Source organism: Rhinolophus sinicus, chromosome 4 (assembly GCF_057876585.1).
Source record: "Rhinolophus sinicus isolate RSI-liver-muscle chromosome 4, RSI-T2T, whole genome shotgun sequence".
Classification (NCBI taxonomy): Eukaryota; Metazoa; Chordata; class Mammalia; order Chiroptera; family Rhinolophidae; genus Rhinolophus; species Rhinolophus sinicus.
The window spans coordinates 59,491,789-59,515,377 of NC_142504.1; the positions used below are offsets into that span (position 1 = coordinate 59,491,789).

The 23,589-nt window shown below is 53.1% G+C and overlaps 1 protein-coding gene, 1 long non-coding RNA gene and 1 pseudogene across 5 annotated transcripts; 1 reads left to right on the forward strand and 2 right to left on the reverse strand.

The window, feature by feature from the left end:
* Positions 1–4,502: 4,502 nt before the first annotated feature.
* On the reverse strand, positions 4,503–14,517 carry LOC109437771 (uncharacterized). Of its 3 annotated transcripts, none has more exons than XR_002136294.3 (3): positions 13,409–14,517; positions 12,406–13,134; positions 4,503–6,314 (listed from the first exon to the last, which is right to left on the reverse strand). It is a non-coding gene; the product is annotated as an uncharacterized LOC109437771 (long non-coding RNA). The 3 variants fall into 3 exon arrangements; XR_002136293.3 differs by lacking the exon at positions 13,409–14,517 and having other exon boundaries at positions 12,406–12,699; positions 12,803–13,321; XR_002136292.3 differs by lacking the exon at positions 13,409–14,517 and having other exon boundaries at positions 12,406–13,331.
* Positions 6,604–9,572, reverse strand: LOC148758386 (uncharacterized; annotated as a pseudogene).
* On the forward strand, positions 9,393–23,094 carry GATA2 (GATA binding protein 2). 2 transcript variants are annotated; one of them, XM_019717193.3, is made up of 7 exons: positions 9,393–9,580; positions 14,541–14,748; positions 15,358–15,631; positions 16,043–16,684; positions 18,436–18,581; positions 20,552–20,677; positions 21,156–23,094. In XM_019717193.3, exons 3-7 carry the CDS (start codon positions 15,403–15,405, stop codon positions 21,453–21,455), a joined length of 1,443 nt encoding a protein of 480 aa, XP_019572752.1. In that variant the 5' UTR covers positions 9,393–9,580; positions 14,541–14,748; positions 15,358–15,402; the 3' UTR covers positions 21,456–23,094. The 2 variants fall into 2 exon arrangements, with proteins under 2 accessions (XP_019572752.1, XP_074196584.1); XM_074340483.2 differs by lacking the exon at positions 14,541–14,748 and having other exon boundaries at positions 9,472–9,580.
* The last annotated feature ends 495 nt before the right edge of the window (positions 23,095–23,589 follow it).

The window sequence follows — 23,589 nt, forward strand, 5'->3', positions numbered from 1 at the left end:
GCTCTGGCCACCTCCCTGCTCGCTCTGATCCCATTTTACCCCCTCGGTCCTTCTTGCACATAAGGTATCAGAGCAAATTCCAAAATGCAAATTTATCCCATCTATCAAGGTAACTCCAGACCATCTTTTTCATCGGAATAGTCAATGCATTTATTTCCATGTGATTCAGATATATAACTAGCCCACTGAACTCATGATTTTGTCAATAATATAAATTTACCTTTAGAAACAATTTGATTTATAAAGACATGAATTGATTTAAAGAAAAAGATTAACGAAAGTAGCGTAAAAGGTGAAGACATGTGGCAAAAATTTCTGAAGGTGGTAATGGGTTTGGGGAAGCTCCCCGCACAGCTGGCCTCTCCCTTCATCCCAACCACATGGAGCTTCCACCTTTTCCAGAACCTGCCGAGCCCTTTCACCCACGAGCCTTCACACTCGCTGTTCCCTCTGTCTAGATTACATATGTCTCCTCTGAGATGTTTTGCAAAATTGTCAGTCGTTTTTTTCACATTTAAATTTTAATTCATCTGGAATTTATTTAGATATATAAGAGGGGTCCAATTTTATTTTCTTCCAGATGAATTATCCACTTGTGCCAGCACTACTTGTTTCACAATCTACCCTTTTCCACTGAATTGAAATACTAACTTTGTGATATATTACATTCTCATATATACTGGAATGTATTTTTGGATTCTCTATTATTTTCGATTGTCTCTTTCTCTTCCAATGCCATGTTGATTTGATTACAGTGGCTTTATAGTATGTTCTTATTTCCAGTAAGGCAAAAATCCCTCATTATTGTTTTTCCAGTTTTCCTTGGTTATTCTGCCACATAATCTTTGAAGTCATTCAATCCAGTTTTTTTTTTTTGCAATCACCCTGTTTGTACTCTAATTTGAATTACATTAAATTTATACAGAACATATGGGAGAACTGACATTTTTATGGTCTTAAATATTCCCATCCAAGAACATGGCATGGCTTTCTCTTTTCCAGATCTTATTTTTAAATCTTCCAGAAGATTTAATCCCTTTTATGTTTCTATACTTTTACTTTATATGCTTCACTGCCATAAATAATATACAGTACTATTCCATGTTTAAAATTCTGCCAGTTCTTTCTTTGACTAAAACCTTATGTGCCTTATATCTATCTATACAATGTAACTGTTGCATGGTGCTTCATGCAAAGAATATCTCCCTATTTATATATCTAGGACCCTAGAGATGGGCCATTAGCTTGTGTCCTTTCTTTTCTATTTTTCTTTATTTTACAAATAGTGCCCCATGAATACCCTCGCCCACATCTCTTTTCTTCATGTGTGAGGATTTCTCATATGCCTAGAAGAGAAATTGCTATGTCATGTGGTATCTGTATCTTCAGTCTTACTAGATATAGCCAAAGTACTCCGCAAAATCCTTGTAGCAGTATACATTCCAGCCAATAGGGCAGGAGGCTCTTGTTTCCTTATGTTCTAGCCAGGCAGGGAGTTTTCTCCCCTGGCTTTTCTTTTTGGCAAACTTCTGTTCTTCTCCATCTTTATTTTCTAATAAATTTTTTTTGTTCTTTCATTTTGGTTTTAAATCTTTTATTTTGGTATAGGATATATATATATATGGGGGTGTGTATATATGTTTGTATATATTTATCTCTATTTCAATATCTATCTATCTATCATCTACCTAAGTAATTTCAACAGTACTTAAAGCTTACTCTTTCCCAATGAACTCTTTCTCCTATCACTATCTCCAGACACTCAAATCTGTGTCCTTTTGTAGGTGCCAACCATTGTTAACAGTTTCTTCTTTTTTCCATCCAGAGAAATTCTATAATTATGTGAGCAAACATGTGTATATCTTATCTATTTATCTCTATTTTTAATCAAATAGTAGCACACCACACTTACTCTTCTGCATCTTTATCTTTCCACTAATTCTGTCTTGGGATCATTTCATATCTGTACGTAAAGACCTGCCTTATTTATTTTCTTCTTTCTTTCCTTTTCATAATCTTTTGTTTGTTTGTTTTGTGACAGCAGTGTGACATCCCACTGTTTGGTTGTATGACAATATTGTTAACAGTACCTTCTAGAAGAGCGTCTTTTGCTTCCAATCATTTGCCATAATGTGCAAAGCTACAGCGAATTTCCTTATAAATTCACAAGTGCAAGAGCATATCTATCATACAAAGTCCTATAAATGAAATTCTTGGCTCAATGCATAAATATTTTTGTAAATTTGAAAGTGCCACTCCAAGAGTGCATCAGTTGACACTCCTACCAGTTTGTCTCCCCCACTTCTTTAGGAACATAGTACGTAATCAAATGTTTTGATATTTGCTAATATTGATAAGTATAATATGGTATCTCTCAGTGGTTTATAATTAATTTATTTTCAAACAGCTTTATTGTGGTATTTACATACCACAAAGTTAATTTGCTTTAAGTGCTATATTTCAATGAGTTTTAGTAAATTTATGGAGTTACAGCCATCATCATAACCTAATTCTAGAACATTTCTCTCATCCTAAATATCTCAATGTGTTTTAAATGTTTATTTCTCTGAGTGAGATTAAGTCATTTCTATTTCCTTTCCTATGAATTTTCTGTGCACACCCTTTGCCCATTTTTGTCTATGATAATTCTTCTTACTGATTTGCAAGCAATCTTTATATGTTATGCTTCCAGAATAGGGTAAGTGTCCTTCCTCCAACAAGTACCCTGGGCTTCCAATTCTCATAAGCAGACATTAGCAGAATCTCTTGATATGCCCGCATCTCCACCGCCTTGTGAGTTGCCTGCACACAATGACCATATCCAGTTTCATTCCATTCCCCCACCTCTCAGCACAGGACCTAGCCCAGAGTAAGAATCTACAAAAAAACTTGGATTCAATATTTATATTTTCTTTTCCCTCAGAGTTCCTATCACAATTTGTGATGAGTATTAATCTGTTTGGTGAGTCATATATGATTTCTCCCTGAAGGCAGGTACCATAACTGTTTTGTTCAATACTGTACACCCAGGGTCTGAAACAGTGTGGTTTAACACCTTTTTTTAAAGTACTGATTCCATTTATTAATTACTGACTGGTTGCAGTATCTGGTGGGAAAAAGATATTGGAAATCCCACCAAAGTATACAGAGAAGGAAGGTCCAAAGCCACATAGCCGCAGTACCCAGGGGCCTGAAGTGGGTGGATGGGGAACCTGGTACAAAGGTGCACATGCCTGTCTACAGGGGCTGGTAATACATAACTCCAGTATTATGTTACCATGCAGGAATGTGGGCCCAGGGTAACCAATTTTCTAATTTTTCAAAAGAAGCTGGGAATGAGGCTCTTTAAGTGAAATCTCCCATTTCAAAATGTGGGCAACAATTATTAGTTAATGGGACCCTGAAACTTGGGCTGCCAGTTTTTGAAGCCTGGGTTACAAAACTCTTTTTAAATACATGCTCATCAGTAACTCTCATAAGAACCCTGGAGGGAGGTTTGCAGAGGCAGAGCCGAGGCTCATATAGGAAAGTGACTTGCCTAAGGCTGTCCAGCCAGGACAGGTGTGTGTGTGTGTGTGTGTGTGTTTGTGTGTGTGTGTGTGTGTGTGTGTGTGTGTGTGTGTGTGTTGGAGTGGGGCAGAGAGCCTGAGCTATCTCACAGCTCCTCTTCCGGGAGGGAACAGGGAGCTAATTCTGGGAACCTCTGGACAAGATCCTTTCACAGGGTTTGTCCCAAGCCTGCCTAGGCAGGATGAAGCTTGGCCTGGTGCCTGATTAGTCCCTTCCAGTGCAGAGATGGGTAGGCTGAGTTCCCACCTGGAAGCCCAGTCAGGCTGTGGCACTCTCTCAGCTCTAGATACCTTGCTGACCCTGCCCCACAACAATTAATCATTGTCGCCTCATGACAACTCTGGTATAATTATCTTGTGTTATGAGTGAAGTCTCACCTGGCAGCCCAGGCCTCCCCAGAGAGGCCATACTCCCTAAGACGGAGGAGTAAAAACTATTCTTTGCCCTCACATGTTAGGCAAGGTAGGCACATGTTGTGAGGGGCCTCTATGGCTCTCTATCTCTCAATCCCAGGCTCCTCTGGACTTGCGGGCCCAAACAGGTCAGTGGAGGAGGCACACCAGGGCTAGAGTGAGCAAAACATGGGGAAGCAGGGGAAATGCAATAACAATAAAGAGAAATGATAATAATAAGGTGCACGATCTGGTCCACTTGCTCTTCTAGTCTCCTCTTTTCCTCATTTCCTCATTCCCAAAGTTGTGACTGATGCCAACCAAAGATATATATAAATAAATAAAATAGACTGAGAAGAGTAAGGCAAAGGAGAGTGACTTTGCTCTCTGAGGGGTGACATCTGAACAGAGGCAGAATGCACTCTGGGCAGAGGGGGCAGCATACACCAAGTCCCTGTTCAAAGAACAGAAAGGTCACTCACTGTAGCTGGAGCAAGAAAAGAGGGAACCAGGTCTGAGCAGTCAGCAAGGGCTATTACATAAGCTCCTAAAGAGTCTGGCTTTTATTCTAATTTCAGTGAATACTTCTTAGAAATGATTTCTTATTGCCAACTAAGCTGTGTGACCTTTGACAATTTGCCCCGTCTATAATTTCCTATCCATCCATCCATCCATCCATCCATCCATCCATCTTTTCAACAAACATTTATGGAGCATCTACTGTGTGCCAGCCTGGCCCTGGAGACACAGCAGTGACAAAACAAAGCCCCTGCTTTTGTAGGAAGGGACCTCTGCCCCATCTCTTCTGCCTGGGCGACTCCCATTCACGCCGCTGGCCCTCGGATACCCCGCTTGGGGCGCCGGAGGCCGCCAGGTGGCGCTCTGCGCCTGCACACGGGCCGCCACGGGGGGTCCGGGACAGAGACCAGACCCTCGCAGAGAAAGGCAGCAGGAGGGGGGGTGGGGCCCGCGCCGCAGATTGTGTGTCTTTGGGTTTGACCTGCCTGGAGATGAGCTAATCCCGCCGTATAATAGACTCCGGGAGATAGGAAAAATGGCTGCTGTACTATCTCCGTCGCCATGGGGACCATCGCGTGCGCGCGGGCGGGGCGCAAGCCTGGAAAAATACAGCCTTTGTCGGCGGCGCGTGTCACTCACTGAGCGGAGGACCGCAGGCACCAGGGCTCGGGTCTCTTACCACACGTCCAGAGTGGAGAGGCTCTGGGGCCTCTGGCAGGACGTGCCACCTGAAGCGGGTTAGGATCCCTGGGTGTTCCCAAACTCCTTGGAAGACCTCTCTCCCTTACACACCCGCACACCCCGTTTTCTGTCGCAAGCATTCATGTTACGTGGCATATCCCACTCCTTCCACTGTGGCGTCTATCACACCCACGCACAGCATTCTCTCCCCTCTGCTGTCTCTTTCTCAAGCTCGAGGGGGATCCTAGCTCGTGTGTCCAGCCCTGAGCCTACACACGCAAGCACGTATTTGCGACAGGCCCCCAAATACGTCCTCTTGCCCCTCTTGCAGCGCGCCTGGGCACACCGGGGCACATAGATTCACAAGGACACGACCACCCTCACTCAGATCCGTGCACACCCCAAGGCACACATTGGGGGCAAACACTGACACCTGTACATTCACTTCTGGCAGTCACAGATATGCATGGATGCAGTGCTTACAAGCATACATGCCCCCCAAACACTGAGTAGGGTGAGACACCTCCAGACACACGCATTCAGGAGAGTAACACACCCATACCTGAATATACACAGGCACACCCGCCTGAGTGGCAGGGGACACCACCTCTTGTGTGCACTCCTAAAATGGCCTCGTTGAGGGCAGATGCATAGAGGCACTCCCAATCAACACATCCTCCACACTTGTACACAGGGGCTTGCACACCCACTCCTTCACACAGGTGTTTAAACCCCTGAGTGACACGCAGGCCCACACACTCACGTGTAACACCCTTTCCTCTGTGCATCCTCAAACAGCCTTATCTCCAGGTACTCACAACACGCATGCCCACCATACGTGTGCTCATGGGCTTGCACACGTGCACTTTCTTGTAGCACACTTATTTGACATACAAGCACACTAACACTCTTGCTTGTTCAGTGCCCATCCACTTGGCACACCCATATGTCCATCCAACCGTGCCTGGCACATGGAGGGGGTGCACACTCAGGTGCCCCAACAGGCAGTCAGGCAGCGTGGGCACTGGGCCCCTGGTGTGCACCCCGCGGACGGCTATCTGCCTGCCCATCAGCGCGCGGATCTGCGGTGGTAAATGATGCATTCGATGGCGGGCGCATTTTTTGTGCGCGCTCTGAAAGGGCTCCGATAATCTGGAAGGCAGAGATAAGGAACACCATTTATTCCGCGGCACTTTGGAAACAATTCCCAGCCCTGTACAACCCCATTCTCAGGCAGCCTCCGGGAGCCGGGCAGATAACGATTGGCTATTCATTATCTTCGCCGGGAACAAAGATTAGCCGGTCGAGATGAAAAATTACCCGGGACAGCGGCGCAGCCGAGCGCTGATCCCCCACCCGCCGCAGCCACCCGCGCCTCTGCGCCCCGCCTGGCACGCGGGGTCTGCGATCACGCCCTCCCTGCCCACCCGCCGCCTGGCACTCGATCTCCTGTGTTCTCGTTGACGCTAGGCACTGCCGAGCCCCTGGCTATTTCGGTTTTTCCGTCCCGCCCAGTCCATCTTCGTGTCCCCCCTTTCCCCTCGTACTTCCTGGAGCTCTTTCTCCTCCCCATTGCTCTCTGAGCCTCTCTGGGTTCTTCACTCTTCCCATCTCTCTTATTTTTGTCTTGTCTCTCCGCCTCCCATATCTCTCTCCTCTTCTCTGTCCATGTCTCTCTCTGGTTAACATTTTTGCTGCTTTCGTTCCTGTGTCTCTGACGCTTTTTGCAATTTTTTGGTTATTTCTTTCTGTCTCTGAGTGTTCCCAACCACCCCTCCACCTCCCACCGGTGTCTCTGTCCCTCTAACACTGTCACTTTTTAAAATCTGTTCTTGAGTCTTCTGTCTCATTCCTCTTCCTTGTCTCTTAGGGTCATTCTATCACTGGGCTTCTATGTCTCTCAACCAGAGGGCCACCAATCTCCTGCCCTCTCAAAGCCATGTTTCTGCCAGCAGACCAGAGGCTGGGAGGCTCCAGCCGGCTCTGGCCAGCCCAGCCCAGCAGAGAACTGGCAGGTGGGGTGGGGGTGGGTGTAACACCTGGAACCCCACACGGAGGAAACAAGACAGAACTAGAAAAGGCCCTTTGGATACTCAGGCTCTGCTGGGTTCCTAGGGGTTTGCGCCTGCACCCTAGTACTGGCTCCCCAATGTTCCTCCTCAGTGAGGTTGGGGGCCTTGGGAGCGGGTGGTCTCAGCGAGGCCAGCTCATTAGAGCAGTTACTCAGCATGGCACTGGTGTTAGCAGATAAGCCTTATCAACTCATCTCCCCCACCCACAGACACAGAAAGTACTCCGGCAAATGGCACCCCAGAGCTCCACTGGCTGTCTGCCGCTTAGGGAAGGTGCAGATGGTGGGTGATCTAGGAAGACACACATACTGTGTGTCACCCAGGGACACACTCCACAGACACAGACACAACATAACACTGGATAGGGAAACACATAGTTCAAAGATATATCGATACACACAGATGCCCACACCCCAGATACATAAACACTCACTCCAATACATATCAGCCCATACATGGAGTTATATACAAATATGCAGACAACTTGTATACACTCTCCGTCTTCCCACCATCAGTTCAAAGATACAATGACACACACCCATCCCTTTGCTGTTAAAGACAGACAGACACACTCCCCCAATTCATAGACACAGGATACCCATACATACACTGCTACCAACCCACACAAGGACACACACCAATTTATGGACAAACACTTGGAAATACCCACTTCCCATGACATGGTTCATGGACACAATGATCTCACAGATACACAGACACAGGGACACACATCAAGTCCCACAGATAAACTCTCCCATGTACACATATGGGGTCACACAATATACAAACTCTGAGGGACCCCACACAAACTCTCAGGGATCCACAATACACACTTTCTCAATACACAAGCTCTTGGGGACCCACAGAAAGAAATGGACATACCAGTATACTCAGTTTTGCAGACTTCCCATGTGCTCACAAATGGTCAGACACATAGCGGCACTCAAGACAGACAATTTCCAACATGCACAGAGCACACACACGTGCAACACAGTCACCACCAGCTTCAAAGAAAGACACACAGACAGCAGGTGCCCACAGAGCTGGAGGGCTGGAGACACCTCATCTCTGGGGTACACCTGGGCACATACTAGTGTCCCAGGACCACAGAATTATTAGTCCTTCCAAGGCAAAACTTTCTCGTTTGGCTTAGGGTACCAAGGCCACTTTCACTCTCCTGGGTACCTGGAATGGGACTGGGGAAATGGGAAGTTCAATTTAATGGCAGGGGCTTTGGAAGTTCAAGGACTATCTCACAAACCTGCTAGCTTCTTGAGGTGAAGACCCCCAGACCCTAACTCCTCCACTCAGCCTTCAAAGGACAAGTCCTCTATTCCCTTCCTCCTTCCGCCTGTGCAAGGAGAGGCCTCAAACTCCACTCCTAAAATGCTCTTGTCTGCTCTGGAGTTGGGGGTATAGATGGGACGGGAGAGGGGATATGATTACACTTAGCCCAATCAGCCTGGAAGTGAGGATGGTGTTGCGTGCCAGAGTGTCTAGCTACATTTGAGTATGTGCACGTGGGCATGTCTGCCTGACCCAGATCTCCTGGCTGAGGACGTCCACGCAGCCATAGTTGTGAGCTAATGCATGTGCACAAATGTGTGCGTGTCTGTGTGAGCAGTACTGGAAATGCGTTGGGAAGGAGGAGCCGGCATCTGTGAGTGTGTGTGTGTGTGTGTGTGTGTGTGTGTGTGTGTGTGTGTACACACGCGCGCCTTTGGCTCGAGAGCGTCCCCCGGGAGAGTCTGGGAAGAGAGACACTCGGGCTTTCTGTGCGTGCATCCCTGAGAGCAAGGGTGCGCGTATGTATGTCCCTGCGAGGACGGAAGTTTCTGGAGTACTGAGGGAGTAGGATGTGTGCGCCTTGAGTGCCTGCCGGCCCTCGGCCCGTCGCGGGTCACTGGACCAAGGAGAAGGGGCCCAGAAGCCCAGGCACCCTCCTGCTCTCCTGCGGCTCTCCCGCTCCCTCAAAGTTTGGTGGAAATTTAAAAAACAAACAAACAAACAAACAAACAAACAAAAAAAACAGTGGTTGCTGAGGCACGGGGAGGGAGAAGTAGAGGGAGCGAGAGGTAGGGAGATCAGCGCCGCCGGGGCTCGCCGCGTGTTTCTATGTCCAGGCTGCGGTGGTCTCCACCCCAGTCGGTCCCCGTCGGCCACCGGACGAACAAAAGCGGCCTGCCGCGCACCACGCGGCCGCTCAGCGCGCCGGGGAGGCCCTGCTGGTGAACTCAGCCAACCCGCGCCGGATCCCGTGGGCCTACCTAGGCACACACCGTGCTGTGCCCCCCGCCCCGCTCCGGCCCCTTCCATCCGCGGGCTCGGCCCGCTGCATCTCGTTCGGTAAGTCCCCCCTCTCGTCCCTGCCTGACTCGGGCTTTTCCAGCCCCCATACTCGACCCAACCCGCACCCTAATCGCACGGTCTGCCTGCCAAAGTGGCCCCTGATATGTGGTGCTACGGACTCGCCCTACTAGTCGCTCGAGCCCCAGGTCATAGGGATCTAAACTTGAGGGAGTATTTGGGGAATTGAAGACAGAAAGCCCACCTCGGGCCTCTCGCCTTCCCATTTCTCAGACGGAGCCACAGGGCGCGAGTCCCGGTTATTCTCAGAGCCTTGCAAAGCGCCCCCCTCCTGGCTCTAGAGTGAAGGCCTTTGTTTGCGCCACCCCCATCTCCGGGCCCGCGGTGGCGGATGCGGCGGAGCCAGGCCGCGGAGCCACATCTGCACCTGCCGGCGGGTCCCGTGCACCGGCTTTGCGCGGCTTAACCCGGCTTGCTCCTGCTTGCGCCCCCGCGCGCGCGGCGAGCCGGGGCCCTTTATCCTGTGCGATTGGGGTGTGGGTGGGGGAGAGCTCTGGGTCTGGAAGCCTATCCCCTGTCCCAAGTCGGAGTTGGAATCCTTTTAGTGGGATTTCAATAAGAATGGGGCCGCCGCGGGCTGGGCTATCTGTGGCCGGGAGGCGTGGACGGCAGTTGGGGTTTGTCTGGATGCCCGGCACTTAGAATCTTTCCGTGGAGACCAGGCTTGAACTCCAGGTTGCCCCAACCGCGAGGGGAAAGGTCTGGCGTTCAAGGCTCCCGGGTGTGGCGGCTGCTCATTTCCCGGAAAACACGGAAGGAAATTCGTTGTTTTGGAAAAAGCCACATCTCCCGGTGTCAGGAACGTGTGGCGGTAAGCTTTGGGTCTATGAAGGCACCTCGCGCTGGGATTCATTTATGAGCAGGCAGGATTCGAGAAACAGGTAGGGCCAGTGCGGCTGCCCAGGCGTCTGGAGAGCGTTTTCCAGCCGGGTTGACAAATTGCAAACAAATTGCATCCAACGAAACGGATTTACCAGTTGTCATGCGGCGGGCCGCCGACCGCTCTGAGTAAACCTTGGCTATTCGCGGAGGACGCCCGATTGTCTGACGTCTCAGCAAGGTCTCTTCGGGAGGAGGCCCGGCTTGGATGTGGGGTTAGAACCTGGTAAGGAGATACAGGATCTCCGAAGCGCTTCTACCCCAGGCGCTAAGACGTCTAAGAGGTTGGGCGCCGGTCTTGACGATTCAAAAGGGGCTCAGAAGACAGATGGAGTGGGAGAACCAGCATGGAAGCCAGAGGAGAGGGAGCCTTCAGATTTTGGGGTCTGGAAGTGAAGTCCAAAGAAAAGGAGGGGCCGTTGGAGCTCTCTGGTTCCCACACTAGGGAAATCCTCTGGAGGGATTGCTGTGACCAGAGCAGATCTGAGGCCTTGCCTAGAGGGGACTTCTGAACCCCTCTAGCTAAAGAGGCCCTCATTTCCTCCTCAGTACCCCTCAAGGCACATTGCCAGTGTGGGTTTGGGAGGCCGCTGTGGTGCAAATTAAGTATCTCTATGGAGGACAGTCCTTAAGTTAACAGATTTCTTTGCACACCGCCCCCCCCCCATTAGATGCCCATAGGAAAAGGCGAGAAGAATTAGCTTACAAATAGGGCAAACTTGTGGTCCCAGAGGGGCCACTTCTGATGAGCGAAGTTTAAACAAAGGGCATGGAGGAGAGGGCTACGTGGGGCCTGGAACACCTGGGTAGTCGAGAGCCCGGCCCAGGCCGGTGAGGCCCTGTGGAGCCGGGCTTTGGATCCCTGCGTCCACAGCTTCGGGGCGAGAGCATCGCGGGCGGCACTGCCCCACACTCCGCCGCCACCGAACCTCGAGTCACGTGGAAAAGGCATCAGAAAATTCAGTTCCGCTGCTGCTCTTTCCCAGTCCTTAGTGAAATCTTACTCCCATGTAACATCTGAGTGCGATCAAAAGGCAGCAGCCCACATTTGCAACAACTCTTAGGAACCGACAGAAAAATGAAAACCGGAGTGTGTCCCTCCGAAGGTGCTCGGGAGACCCCAAAGTCCGAGGCCGTGAACGGAAGTAAATCTGCTCTCCTTAGGCGGAGGATGTCCTGCCATCCCCGCGGATCCTGGGGGCTGCCCTGACCCTCCCGGGGCGTTTGTTTGGGCAGAAGTGATAGGAGGGTCTCCGCTGCTGTCCAGTGGGCCAGGCGCCTGGCTGGTGTCGCTGTCTGGCATAGACATACACTCACGAGCAGCCCCCCTTTATTGGTCAGCTGGGCACCCTGCTGCCTGGCGCCTAGCTTTCCTCTCCCAGGCGGGTTCGTTCCTGCGGGAGAACGCGGCAGTCCCGTGTCCCGCGTCCAACGCAGGCGTTCCAATCAATGTGGAGGCTTCGGCCAAGCCGGATGCCTGCCTGCCTGCCTTTTTGAGGAAGGCAACCCCAGGGCTTCAGGAGACCTGGCGGGGCTCCCTTTCCCTTTTTTTTTTCTTTCTTTTTGTCTAGGCCCGGATTGCAGGAAGGCAGGCCGGTGCGTATCTCCTGAGGCCCCTGCTCAAGCATTGCTTAACTGCCCTGCTAAGCTCTCCGCGCAGCGATTTTCCGAGCCGCGGAGCGGGGTAATTAAATCCCCGCCCGAGCTCCGTTCAGCTCCAGATTGGCGGGCAACGCAGGGCCGCCACTTGCAGAGGGCCTGGCCAGGCCGGTCACCTCCACCCCTGTGGTGGCCAGAACGCTGCCACGGAGAGGCTTCAGGTTTCCCCGTTGGAGCTTGAAGCTAAGCTCGGGGTGATAAACCTGCAGACCCACCTAAACGGGGGATAATCTGAACCGCGCCTTTGGGACGAAAAGGTGAATTACCTGCTTTTCCGGGAGCTCGGAGCGGTCACCTCTGCGAGGCCAAGCGCCGATCGCCTCCCCACGGGAAGCTTGCGTTTTGCTCCGGTGTTCATGGCCCCGCGGCTCGCCAGCAGGCCGTCCGCGGTTCATGCTGTGTCCCGGGGTTCGAGCTCGAGCGAGACAGCCTTGCCGGACACCGGCGATTGTCCCCGGGGCCGCGTTGTCTTTGAGAAGCTCCAGCTAGCCTCCAGGGACGCAAAAGAGGCTCGAGGCTTCGCGGCGATCTCATTTTACTCGTTGACAAAGAATCGTAAGCTAAAGACAAGGAGGACAGACAGACGTACGAAGAGACAGTGGATCCTAGTAAGACCGCGGGAATTGTTGGGAGAGCGCACCAGGAGGCACTGAGGCCACTCACCTGCTCCGCGCGGCCACGGAGGCCGGGTAACCGCGGCCTCACGCTCGGGCTCCCGACCCCGGCGCGCCTTACCCGGAGGCGCAGGCCTCCTCTCCCGCGGAGCGGAGTTCGGAGAAGCCTCGGCGGCACCCGCGCCAGAGTGGAGCCGAGCCGGAGGCGCAGGGGCGGGTCAGGGCAGGAGGGTCCCCAATGGCTGGAGACGCGCTGGTTCTCAGCCGAATGGGGCTGTGCACCCCCCGCCCCACGCCTTTACCTGTGCCACAGCCGGACGCAGAAGCAGAAGGAGGCCCCTGGTGCGGGCCCTCGACCCCCTGGAGCTGCCCAGAGCTAGCCTGAGAGGGTGACAGGGGCGCGTCCGTGGATCTGGGCCAGGCCGGGCTCCCCCCGAGCCGAGGGGACCGAGGGCTTTCCTCCCTCTCAGATTATTAAAAAGTTCATTTCCTGGCGAATCGGGTGACGTCAGGGGCCCGGCGTCGCGGTGGCGGGGCCGCCCGGCCGGAGAAGCCGCCTCCAGTTACCCAATTACCGACTGTCAATCCCGCTGCCCTTCCCCCCACCCTCCCGTGGTGGCCGGGACCCCCGCCCTTCCTCCGGCCCGGGACCCACCTGGGATCTCTTCGGCATCTGCCTGGAGAGCCAAGGACCGACCCAGTGAGGGGAAAGCGGCTGGAGGACGTTGATTACTTCCCATTATTCCCGCACCTGTCTAAATCCCCCCAAATTTCTTTGTTCCCGAACCCCCTCCTCGGTCATGGGCTCCCTTGGAGCCTCGGTCTCCTCCGTCTGTACAATGGGACAGAGCCAGGTGATTTATGCACGGGGCCCACGCCACCCACGGAGCTGGATCTCTGTACTGGAGGTGTGTGAGGAGCAGTTCCAGGTGACTTAGGGGACCGAGTTCTCAGACCATCCCCTTCCTCTCCCCAGGGGCCGCCTTAGAGAACCCTGGGAGGGAAAAAATGCCTCCTCCTGCCCGGAGGCATCTCCTTCGAGTCGGCGCCGGCGCCAGTCCGGGTCTCCATGGCCTCGCCCTAGGCAGTTCGGCCCGTTCGTCTGCGAAGGCCACGCCTGGGAAGGGGACGCTCCCTCCCCTTCTCTGGAGTCTCCGGCCAGGCCACTTACACCCAGTCGAGCACAGTCGTAGGGTCAGGTGCCCACTGGACCCCATAGTTCCTGCCCCCCACTGTTCTTACTGTCCTGCAGCTGTTCTCCCCCCCACACACACACACACAAACACACCGCCCAGCCAGCGCCCGAGTTGGGGGAGGGAACGGTCTGGGTGGGTAGTTGGACTTCAACTGATCACGTTCAGTGGTAAAGGAGGTGGGATCCGAGAGAGTGGAAGGGCTGGCGCCCCGGGGAGGGGGACACCCAGATCCCCAGAGCCTGCGCGTCCCGAGTTCCCAGGGAGGTGGCCCCAGTTGGAGATTAGTTACTGGGAGGAAGTCCCAGAGATTAAGGGGATCCGGGAGTGTCCGCACGAGGGGGCGCAGCTGTCAGCCTTCGGGGTGAGAGTCGGGTAGGGGGCGTTGGCAGCAGGGGCCACGGTGAGGGCGCTAGGAGGCGACTGCGGGCGGAGGGGACCTGCGGGCGGAGGAGCCAGCCTGCGGGTCAGTCCCTGAGTCCGGCAGGAGTTGAGGGCTTAGCCAATGGGGGGCGGAGGCTGGGCGGCGCGTGGCGCTGATTGGCTGGCGCGGGCTTCTTAGGCGTGCTCGGCCCCCACTTCATGTCTGTGCAGGAGTCGGGAGCTGGCGCCAAGGCTGCGGGAGGATGCCGAGGGGCCGGAGCCGGGTGGGCCTGAGGCCGAGGCGTGCGCTGTCCCCCGTTCCCACCCCTTGAGCCACGCCAGCCGCTTGACGCGCAGTTCCCTGGATCCACCACCCCTGGTTTTCCGCCGGTGCTTCCCCTCTCCCAGGCTGCGCCCCTCTCCCGGTGGCGCTGCGTGTGTAAGTTTGGGGTGCGAGGGCTGGCCCGGGGCACGCCAAGCTCTGAGAGGTCTCTGTGGGAACTCAAGGCCGGGGCCAGGCTGTGGGTGACTGACTGCTGTAGTGTGCCTGGTGAGAGGTCCTGACTGTGATGCCTGGGAGTGCGCGCGGGGGGCTGCCCGTGCGTATTGAGGGTGGGGGTAAGGTCAGTGTAGCAGGCACCAAGTGTAGGTGTGTGCGTGTCTCTATAGGATTATGTGCCCCAGGAAGTCCCCGGGCTCCTGTCTCCAAGTTTTAGTCCGTTTTTGTGTGTGCCGGGAAGCTGGGGGTTCAGTGTGAGTGTCTGACTAAAGTGCAACCGTGTGTGCGTTTGTTGGGGTAACTGGTGTCGGGTAACTGGTGTGTTACGCCGTGTGCACGGGTGTGTGGCTCAGGCACCAGCGGTCACCATGTGCATAGCTGAATCCTCTCCCCCGCCTTCCTTTCGTTTTGAGCTTTGAGCTTTCCTCCTACCCGGGGCTGGTCCGCGGCTGAGCTCTGCTGGTGTAGCGGCACTCAGGACGCTCCGTAACGGGACTTCGGGGGTGTCGGGCTGCGGGTGCACCCCTCACATCCCCTTCGGTCGCGCAGAACCACCGCAGCCTCCGCCCAGAACTCGAGCCTCCGCCGCCGGCCATGGAGGTGGCGCCGGAGCAGCCGCGCTGGATGGCGCACCCGGCGGTCCTGAATACGCAGCACCCCGACTCGCACCACCCGGGCCTTGCGCACAACTACATGGAGCCGGCGCAGCTGCTGCCTCCGGATGAAGTCGACGTCTTTTTCAACCACCTGGACTCGCAGGGCAACCCCTACTACACCAACTCGGCCCATGCGCGGGCGCGTGTCTCCTACAGCCCTGCGCACGGTGAGCCCAGGGCCGGGGGGTAACTGGGAACTCTGGCGCCGCGTTCCAGGCGCGGAAGGGGAGGAGGGCCCGGCTGCCTGCTTCCCGGATGTGGGATCCGCAGGAATCGGAGCAGCTAGGAAATTGGGGCGGGAAAGGTGGGGGCAGCGGCCTCTTGGGGAGCGTCTGGGTCCCACAGGGTTTCTGTCCATTTCCAGCTGGCCCCTGGGGGTTCCCTCCAGGCCTTGTCCAGTGAGGTTCCTTCTGTGCCACTTGTCCTGACATTCCTGATTATTGGCAGTTTATTACGTTTCTGGTTTTCTTTAGGGAGGGGTTACTGCTGGTCGTTTTGTGAGTTGTGGTCCTGTGTGTATCCATGTTCTGGCTGGGCCCAGCTCCTCTGTATCCTAACCCCTCTGTCTCCTCCCGCAGCCCGCCTGACCGGAGGCCAGATGTGCCGGCCACACTTGTTGCACAGCCCAGGGTTGCCGTGGCTGGACGGGGGTAAAGCAGCCCTGTCCGCGGCTGCAGCACACCATCACAACCCCTGGACCGTGAGCCCATTCTCCAAGACGCCGCTGCACCCCTCAGCAGCTGGAGGCCCCGGAGGCCCTCTCTCCGTGTACCCAGGGGCCGCGGGCGGGAGCGGGGGAGGCAGCGGGGGCTCTGTGACCTCCCTAACCCCTACTGCAGCCCACACTGGCTCCCACCTTTTCGGCTTCCCACCCACGCCGCCCAAGGAAGTGTCTCCGGACCCCAGCACTACCGGGGCTGCCTCCCCAGCCTCCTCTTCTGCAGGAGGTAGTGCAGCCCGGGGAGAGGACAAGGATGGCATCAAGTACCAGGTTTCGCTGGCCGAGAGCATGAAGATGGAAAGCGGCAGTCCCCTGCGCCCAGGCTTGGCTGCTGTGGCCACCCAGCCTGCCACACACCACCCCATCCCCACCTACCCTTCCTATGTGCCGGCTGCTGCCCACGACTACAGCACCGGGCTTTTTCACCCTGGAGGCTTCCTGGGTGGCCCTGCCTCCAGCTTCACCCCTAAGCAGCGCAGCAAGGCACGCTCCTGCTCAGGTAAAGGCAGGTGCTCTGGGCCTAGTGGAAGTGGGGACAGTTTGTGCTTGAGGGAGTTGGGCTGTGATATGGGAGAGGAGGCAATGTCAGTTTCCCAGATCTGGGAATAGGTGATGTCCCTCTTTAAGAGCCCTCCAACAGATGTCTGAGACCCCAGAATGGGGGAGAGGAGCCCTGGAACATTTGCCTTTTTCCTAAGTGTGCCCGGTGACCCCCAAAGTTTATTTTCCTTCCCCGCTTCTCACCCTCCCCTTCAAGGCTGGCTACTGCCAGATCAGAACACAGAAGGGGAATTCTCCCTTCCTCTCCCTGAATCTGAAATGAAAATTCAGTGTGAGAATATAATATGCAGGTGAGAGCTGCAAGGCTTTGTGTACGTGCGTTTGTGAGTATGTGTGCGTGCTGTTGGTACACTCCAGAGGCTCCAGCCCCTAAAGGAATCCGGTTCTCCAACTCAATCAGTCTAATCTTGGGATTTCAGTGGCTCCCAATCTCCTTGGGAGATTTCCCCAAAGCAAAATTCCCAAGACCTGTTCCTGCTCCCTGCCCCCTAGCAAGTCTGTCATTCTCCCTCCCTCAAGGCTGGAGTGAGGGGATGAAACTGTAGGTGCCTCTGTTCTTTTGCAGCAGGAGTTCCCTGGGGAGAAGCTAGGTTTTTCCAAGAATCTGGCTGTAGAGCACAAACCGTGGCTAGTGTGGGGGTCCTGCTGTCAGATGCTTCCTTCCCAATCCTTTTAAGCTGGGGAAGAGGAAGATTTTAAAAACCTTTATTCCTGAGTCTGGGACCCACCGTTTCTTGCCCATATATATTGACAATTTAGTTTAAACTAAATGTGGAAAAATTACTTAGGTAACATGATGTTAAGGCAGCTACCCAGCTTGATCACTGACTGCCACCGGCTGCCACCAGCTGCCACCGGCTGCCACTGGCACCCACCTTAGTTTCACTTCAGGGTCCCTGTTCTGCTCAGACCAGGTATCTTGCCTTTAATTAGTCCTTTCTCCCAAGTTTGTTTTACATTCTATTTGGTCTTTTAACAAAAACAAAAGAAACCAAAACGAAAAAGCCAAAAAATAGCAAAAAACCAAGGCTGCTTAATCTATTAACCTAAAAACGAAAGGACTTATTATTTATTTTATTTTAAAGAACAACAACTTCGATCCAAGTCCTGGACTGAATTGTAGGACCTCAGTGGAAGGGCAGAAGTTGGGGAGAGAGAAGGACGTTACTCTGGACTGAGAAGAGAAAGACAGGATAAAGGCTGAGGGCAGGGACGTGGACCAGAGACTAGAGAGAAGGCTGATGTGGTTGGGGTGGGGTGGGGTAGGAGAGAGACAAAAGAAGAGAAGCAGAACCAGAAAGGAGGCCAGAGTCCTCCTGGGCCCAGCCAGGTCAAGATGGGTGACTCGTGCCACAGCCCCGTCATCTGCAAAGTTTGTTGTAAATACCTTCTCCTTGTCGTTCATTAGGAGAACCCCTGTGGCCCTAGCCGCACTTCTCCCTCCTTCCCTGTTCCCCTTTCTTCTAGAGAGGATTTTGAAGAAGGAGTTTGGTCTTAAACTACTTTCTGAACTCCCCTCCTATGGGGAAAATCACTTGGATCCCTCTTCTAGCCCAGTTTGGGTCTAAAAGTCACCCCCTGAAGCAGTCTGAGGGTGCTACCTGATGGGCACCTGCTTGCCAACCCCTGACTCTCTCCTGTGACCTTGTCAGTTAAGCAGTCCTGGTGTCTCTCCCTGTCCCCCTTCAGAAGGCCGAGAGTGTGTCAACTGTGGGGCCACAGCCACTCCTCTCTGGCGGCGAGATGGCACTGGCCACTACCTGTGCAACGCCTGTGGGCTCTACCACAAGATGAACGGGCAGAACCGGCCACTCATCAAGCCCAAGCGGAGACTGGTAGGCAGCGGGTGTGCGGCGGGTAGCAGGTGACTTGGGGAGGTGGCCGCAGGGAGGCACCCAGGGGACACTAACCTGGGCAGGAGACGATAGTTAATTGGAAAAATAACAACAGAATCCTTCAAATGCAGATGATTTGCCACTTGAAATCCTGTTTTATCTTTAAATCACTTAGTGGTCAGTTTGGGTCACCATTCTTTCAGACCAGATTTTTTTCGAGCCAGATTTCTTCTGCAGCCTATCAGGGACCCTCACCCCACTCCTCTCAAGGATAGCGAAAGTTGAGTGTCCAAGGGCCCAGCTCCCATCCCCATGGCCTCTGTTTAACTCTTTTTAAAAATAGTGCCATGAAGTAATTTTCCTTGTGGCTTTGGGCAGCTCTCTCGCTTCCCAACACACAATCTCCTCATGCCTATTTAAATAAAACACTCACACCAACCACCAAAAAAACCTACCCTTTATTATTTTTCCATGGAGTCACCTATACTGTGTATTTTCATTTGAGTGATTTTTAAAAAATGCCCTTTCGGATCTCCTGCCGGAGTTTCCTATCCGGACATCTGCAGCCTGAAGATAAGGAAACTTCGTGTATCTGTTTCCGGACTCTGAGAGATTTTAGAGTCTCTCCTCAGCTCAGTCCTGCCTCTCGCTGGGCTGTTTTGAAATTTCTAATACTCTCTACTCTGCAAATAATGTGTAAAATGCTAAGAATAATAAATATATTTTTTCAGGACAAAGTGATTTACGAGGCCTAAGTCGCTCGCCTCTTTGGGGGCCCCCTTTTTTTCCCCTGCAGTGAGGGCGGGTGAGGGCCAGGTAGGGGTGGAGGCTACGGTGCTAGCCCCTGAGTCAGAATTCCAGCTTCAGGCTGCTTACTCACTCTCAATCCTCCCCGCCCCAAGGCTGCAGTCTGTAGTCCCCTGTGCGACTATGCTCCAGCCTGGAGCCATTCCAGCCTCTGCTGGTCTCTCCCCCACCCCCACCGGCAGTCGGATGTCGGAGGTTCTCTGGGATGTGTTGAGGGAACTCATTCTGTGACTGTAGGGCTGGCGCAGGTTGACCCTGGAGAAGGGTTTGGCTTTTTTGGATAAAGATTCTCTTAACCTTCTCTTACAAGCTTTCCACTCCCTTCTCCAGGAAGCAGACACTCACTTCTAGACCACCTCTGTCCTGCATTCCTTGAGGGGCTGGGGGTTGGGGAGTTAGAACTCTGAGGTTTGGGGCACAAAGGGCTGAACAGAAAGACCAGCATGTTCAATAAACCTATGATGATGGAAATGTTCTAGATCTGCACGGTCCACTATGGTAAACTGCAGCTCATGTTGTGACTGCTGAATCCCTGAAATGTGGCCAGTGCAACTGAAGAAACGGGATTTCTACTTCTATTAAGTTGTAGTTTAATTTAAGTAGCCACATGTGGCTAGTGGCTACCATGTTGGACAATGCAGCTTGAGCTAGAATCCCTAAATATTTTACATCCACAACTGGGCCACATAGGGTCCCCCTGCCTTGTCCTCAGGCAGGACACTGACGCACCCAGGATTTTGGATTTTAAGGGGGGTCCTGTGGGAGGAGACAGCAGCAACTCCAGACCCAGGGGGTCGAGGAGGAAGGAACCAGCTTTTTAAACTAAAGAGCCCTTATCAGTCCTCAGTTTCCCCAGCGATAGAGTTAGATTGTTTGGTGATTGGAGGAGGAGGTTGATTTTTCCTTCCAGCTCTTGAAACCCCTTTGATTGTGGGATCAGGCTCCTGAGAGTTCTTTATTCTAAAGTTCTGTGATTGTTTAGATCTCAAATTCTAAATGTCCACAGCTCTGCAATGCCTTGATCCCTCTGGGGGATTTCTGGCTCCTTGGCTAAGTTGGTGAAGATGGGGTGGGAGTGTGGTGGGTATGCGGCAAGGGTTGGGGAGGCTGGTCGATGTGGGGCATGGGAGCCCAGCCAGCTGACGCTGCCCCTCCCCTCTCAGTCAGCCGCCAGGAGAGCAGGCACTTGTTGTGCAAATTGTCAGACCACAACCACCACCTTATGGCGCCGAAACGCCAATGGGGACCCTGTCTGCAATGCCTGTGGCCTCTACTATAAGCTGCACAATGTGAGTCCGCCCCACTCCACCCACCTACCCCTCCCCTGGGACCACTGCTCTTTGTGCTGCCAGGCGAGAGGCCCCAGCCACAATCTTCAGCTTGGCTTGGCTTGGGAAAGCCCTGAGAGCCAGAAGGGCTCCCATAAGAGAGAGAAAGCTGGCTGGGGGTGTCCCCACCCACATCAGGGCCAAACAGGTATCTCTGTTTAAAACAAAAGTGGTGGGGAAGGGGAGGATTTGGGTTGTGTTGATGGGGGGAAGTGCTGGCATTTAGTGGGCTCAGTGCCCTGCAGGGTTTGGGTCAGCCCCACACAGTGATAAACGGCTTTCCTGAAACCATGACAGTGCTGGTGATAAGACCACGGAGGGCATTTGGCGGTGGGGCCCCCAGCTCAGACCTGCCTCTGCCCCAAGGCAAAGCATGGGGTGAGGGGTTTTGCTCTGGGAAGGGAACTTGACCGCCTGAGGTCTTTGTGCTTGCCCCTAGGTAAACAGGCCACTGACCATGAAGAAGGAAGGGATCCAGACTCGGAACCGGAAGATGTCCAGCAAATCCAAGAAGAATAAGAAGGGGGCAGAGTGCTTCGAGGAGCTGTCCAAGTGCATGCAGGAGAAGGCCTCACCCTTTAGCGCTGCTGCCCTGGCTGGGCACATGGCACCTGTCGGCCACATCCCGCCCTTCAGCCACTCGGGACACATCTTGCCCACCCCAACGCCCATTCACCCTTCCTCCAGCCTCTCCTTTGGCCATCCCCACCCATCCAGCATGGTGACTGCCATGGGCTAGAGACAGAACCCCACAAACGGACAGCCAGATGCAGAGGAGGGTGACCAGCAGCTCAAGGCTGGGTGCTCCCAGGATGGGTGAACCAAAACCTTAGCTGTCTGCCCTTCTCTGAAGACTGATGCCTTTCCTACCAGCCTGGCCTGAACCCCTTGCTGCCTCGTCTATTGGCGCTCTGCTCAGCAGTCCCCAGTCACTGTGAAGATTCTCCCTGGGGCTGAGAGGTGGCCTCCACCCAGCTGCTATCCAGGTGGGGTTTCCATCACCGACAATTCTTTGGAGAGCAGAAAGGACAACTTTATGAAGAGAGAAGGAGTGGGCCAGGGATAAATGAAGGAAACCATTTTCAGAAGGAAAAGGGAGTAGGTAAAGATAATTTATTTGCTCTTGTTTCTAACAAGGACTGGAAGACTTCGGGAGGTCTGAACTGTCCCAGGCTCTCCCAGTCTTCCTTAGCGCCAAGTGCTGCTTGGTCTGTCCACTTGCCAGGGTTCTGAGGGCAGATCTGCGGGGGAATTCAGCCCACACCTTCTCCTCAGGCTTCCCTCTCTGAAATGCTGAGCCCCAGGCTGTGCTGAGCCAATCTAGAGGGGTTATTGCCCACAGGAGGCTGAGCCAGTGCATGCCCTGCTGGTGGGCCCTGGAGAGCAGAGACAATCACAGGCAGTCCTGCGCAGATTCCCAGGCCTGGGCTGGGTCACAGGAAGGAAACAACATTTTCTTGAGAGGGAAAATGTCTCCCAGTTTGCTCCCCTGGCTCTGAGGCTGAAGTTCGTGTGACTTGTGTCCCCTTAACGGCAGAGCCACAGCCTGCCTCTCTTGCCAGGTGTACCCCTGTACATACATTCTTTTTCTGCTAACCCTTTGACCCCCTGTCCTCCCACTATGGGACAAAAGAAAAAATATTTTAAAAAAACTGCATAAGCTTAACTCGCTGATGAGTTAGTTGTTTTATTTTTAAACTCTTTTTGGGTCCAGTCAATTGTACTTTGTTACGGAAGCCCTTGCTATGGAAAGGAATAAAATCTACAAACCAAGGCTGTAGTTTCGCAATTTTTGGAAAAGTTCTTGGATCCCACAGTCCTAGAACGAGGAGCTGGGGGCCAGGGGAGGGGCCTTGGCTGCTCTTGGCTTCCTGGGGCTGGTCTGGCAGGTGGCAAGGGCAGGAGTTGGGTGGGTCAGAACCAAGACTGAGGGAGAGGCCACCACCCTGCTGGAGTCCCAGGAGACCTGGGTTCTGCTCTGCTTTGTTGTGGTTGTCTGGATTCTTCCCAAGGTACAACTGTATATAACTGTGTCTGAGTTTAGACTCTGTATGCGGTGGTGGTGGGGTGTGGCGGCTGGCAAGGCCAGGCCCAGGAAGAGGATTGTGCTGATATAGTTGACCAAGTGCAATATGGGCAGGCGATCGCTGCAGGGGCACCACCGCCAGAAATAACTTATTTTGTATTAGCATCTGCATAAGAAGAATTGGCAGCATTTTCTGTTTTTATGTTTTATTTGGCTTGTTTTATTTTGGATTAGTGAACTAAGTTATTGTTAATTATGTACAACATTTATATATTGTCTGAAAAAAATGTATGCTATCCTCCTATTCCTTTAAAGTGAATACTGTTAAGAATAATAAAATACTTTTTGTGAATGCTTCTGTCCTGTTTTGTGGACTCCTGAGGCAGCTGAGTCCCTGGTGCAAAGATTAGCAGTCAAACTGAACTGCTCCTAGCAGGCCAGTGATTTGGAAGGAAGGGCTCTTGGAATAGGGGATGGGGCGCTGTCGGGCTGGCACCTGAGATACTGGCAGTCCTCTAAATTCCTTCCATCTGAATTTCCTCATTATTGCCTAACTGGGGATTTTGGGGGCGGGGTAGATACTGGAGAGGCTCAGGGAGGCTGTGGCTTCTCTGGCCCTTGGTCCATATGCTGATCATTTTCCTGAGGGCTCAACTGGAGCTCTTGCAGAACCTAATAAGGACTGACCCCACATCCACTTCCTCTCAGGTGCTGCTCAGCTCTTATTTCTGAGCTATCTGTTCACCAACATTCCCAGTGTCTTTGATCACTGATGTCATTGGTTGATGTCCTCTTTAATCAATGATGTTGGTCATCAGAAATAGCCACCATGACTGATACTCAATGA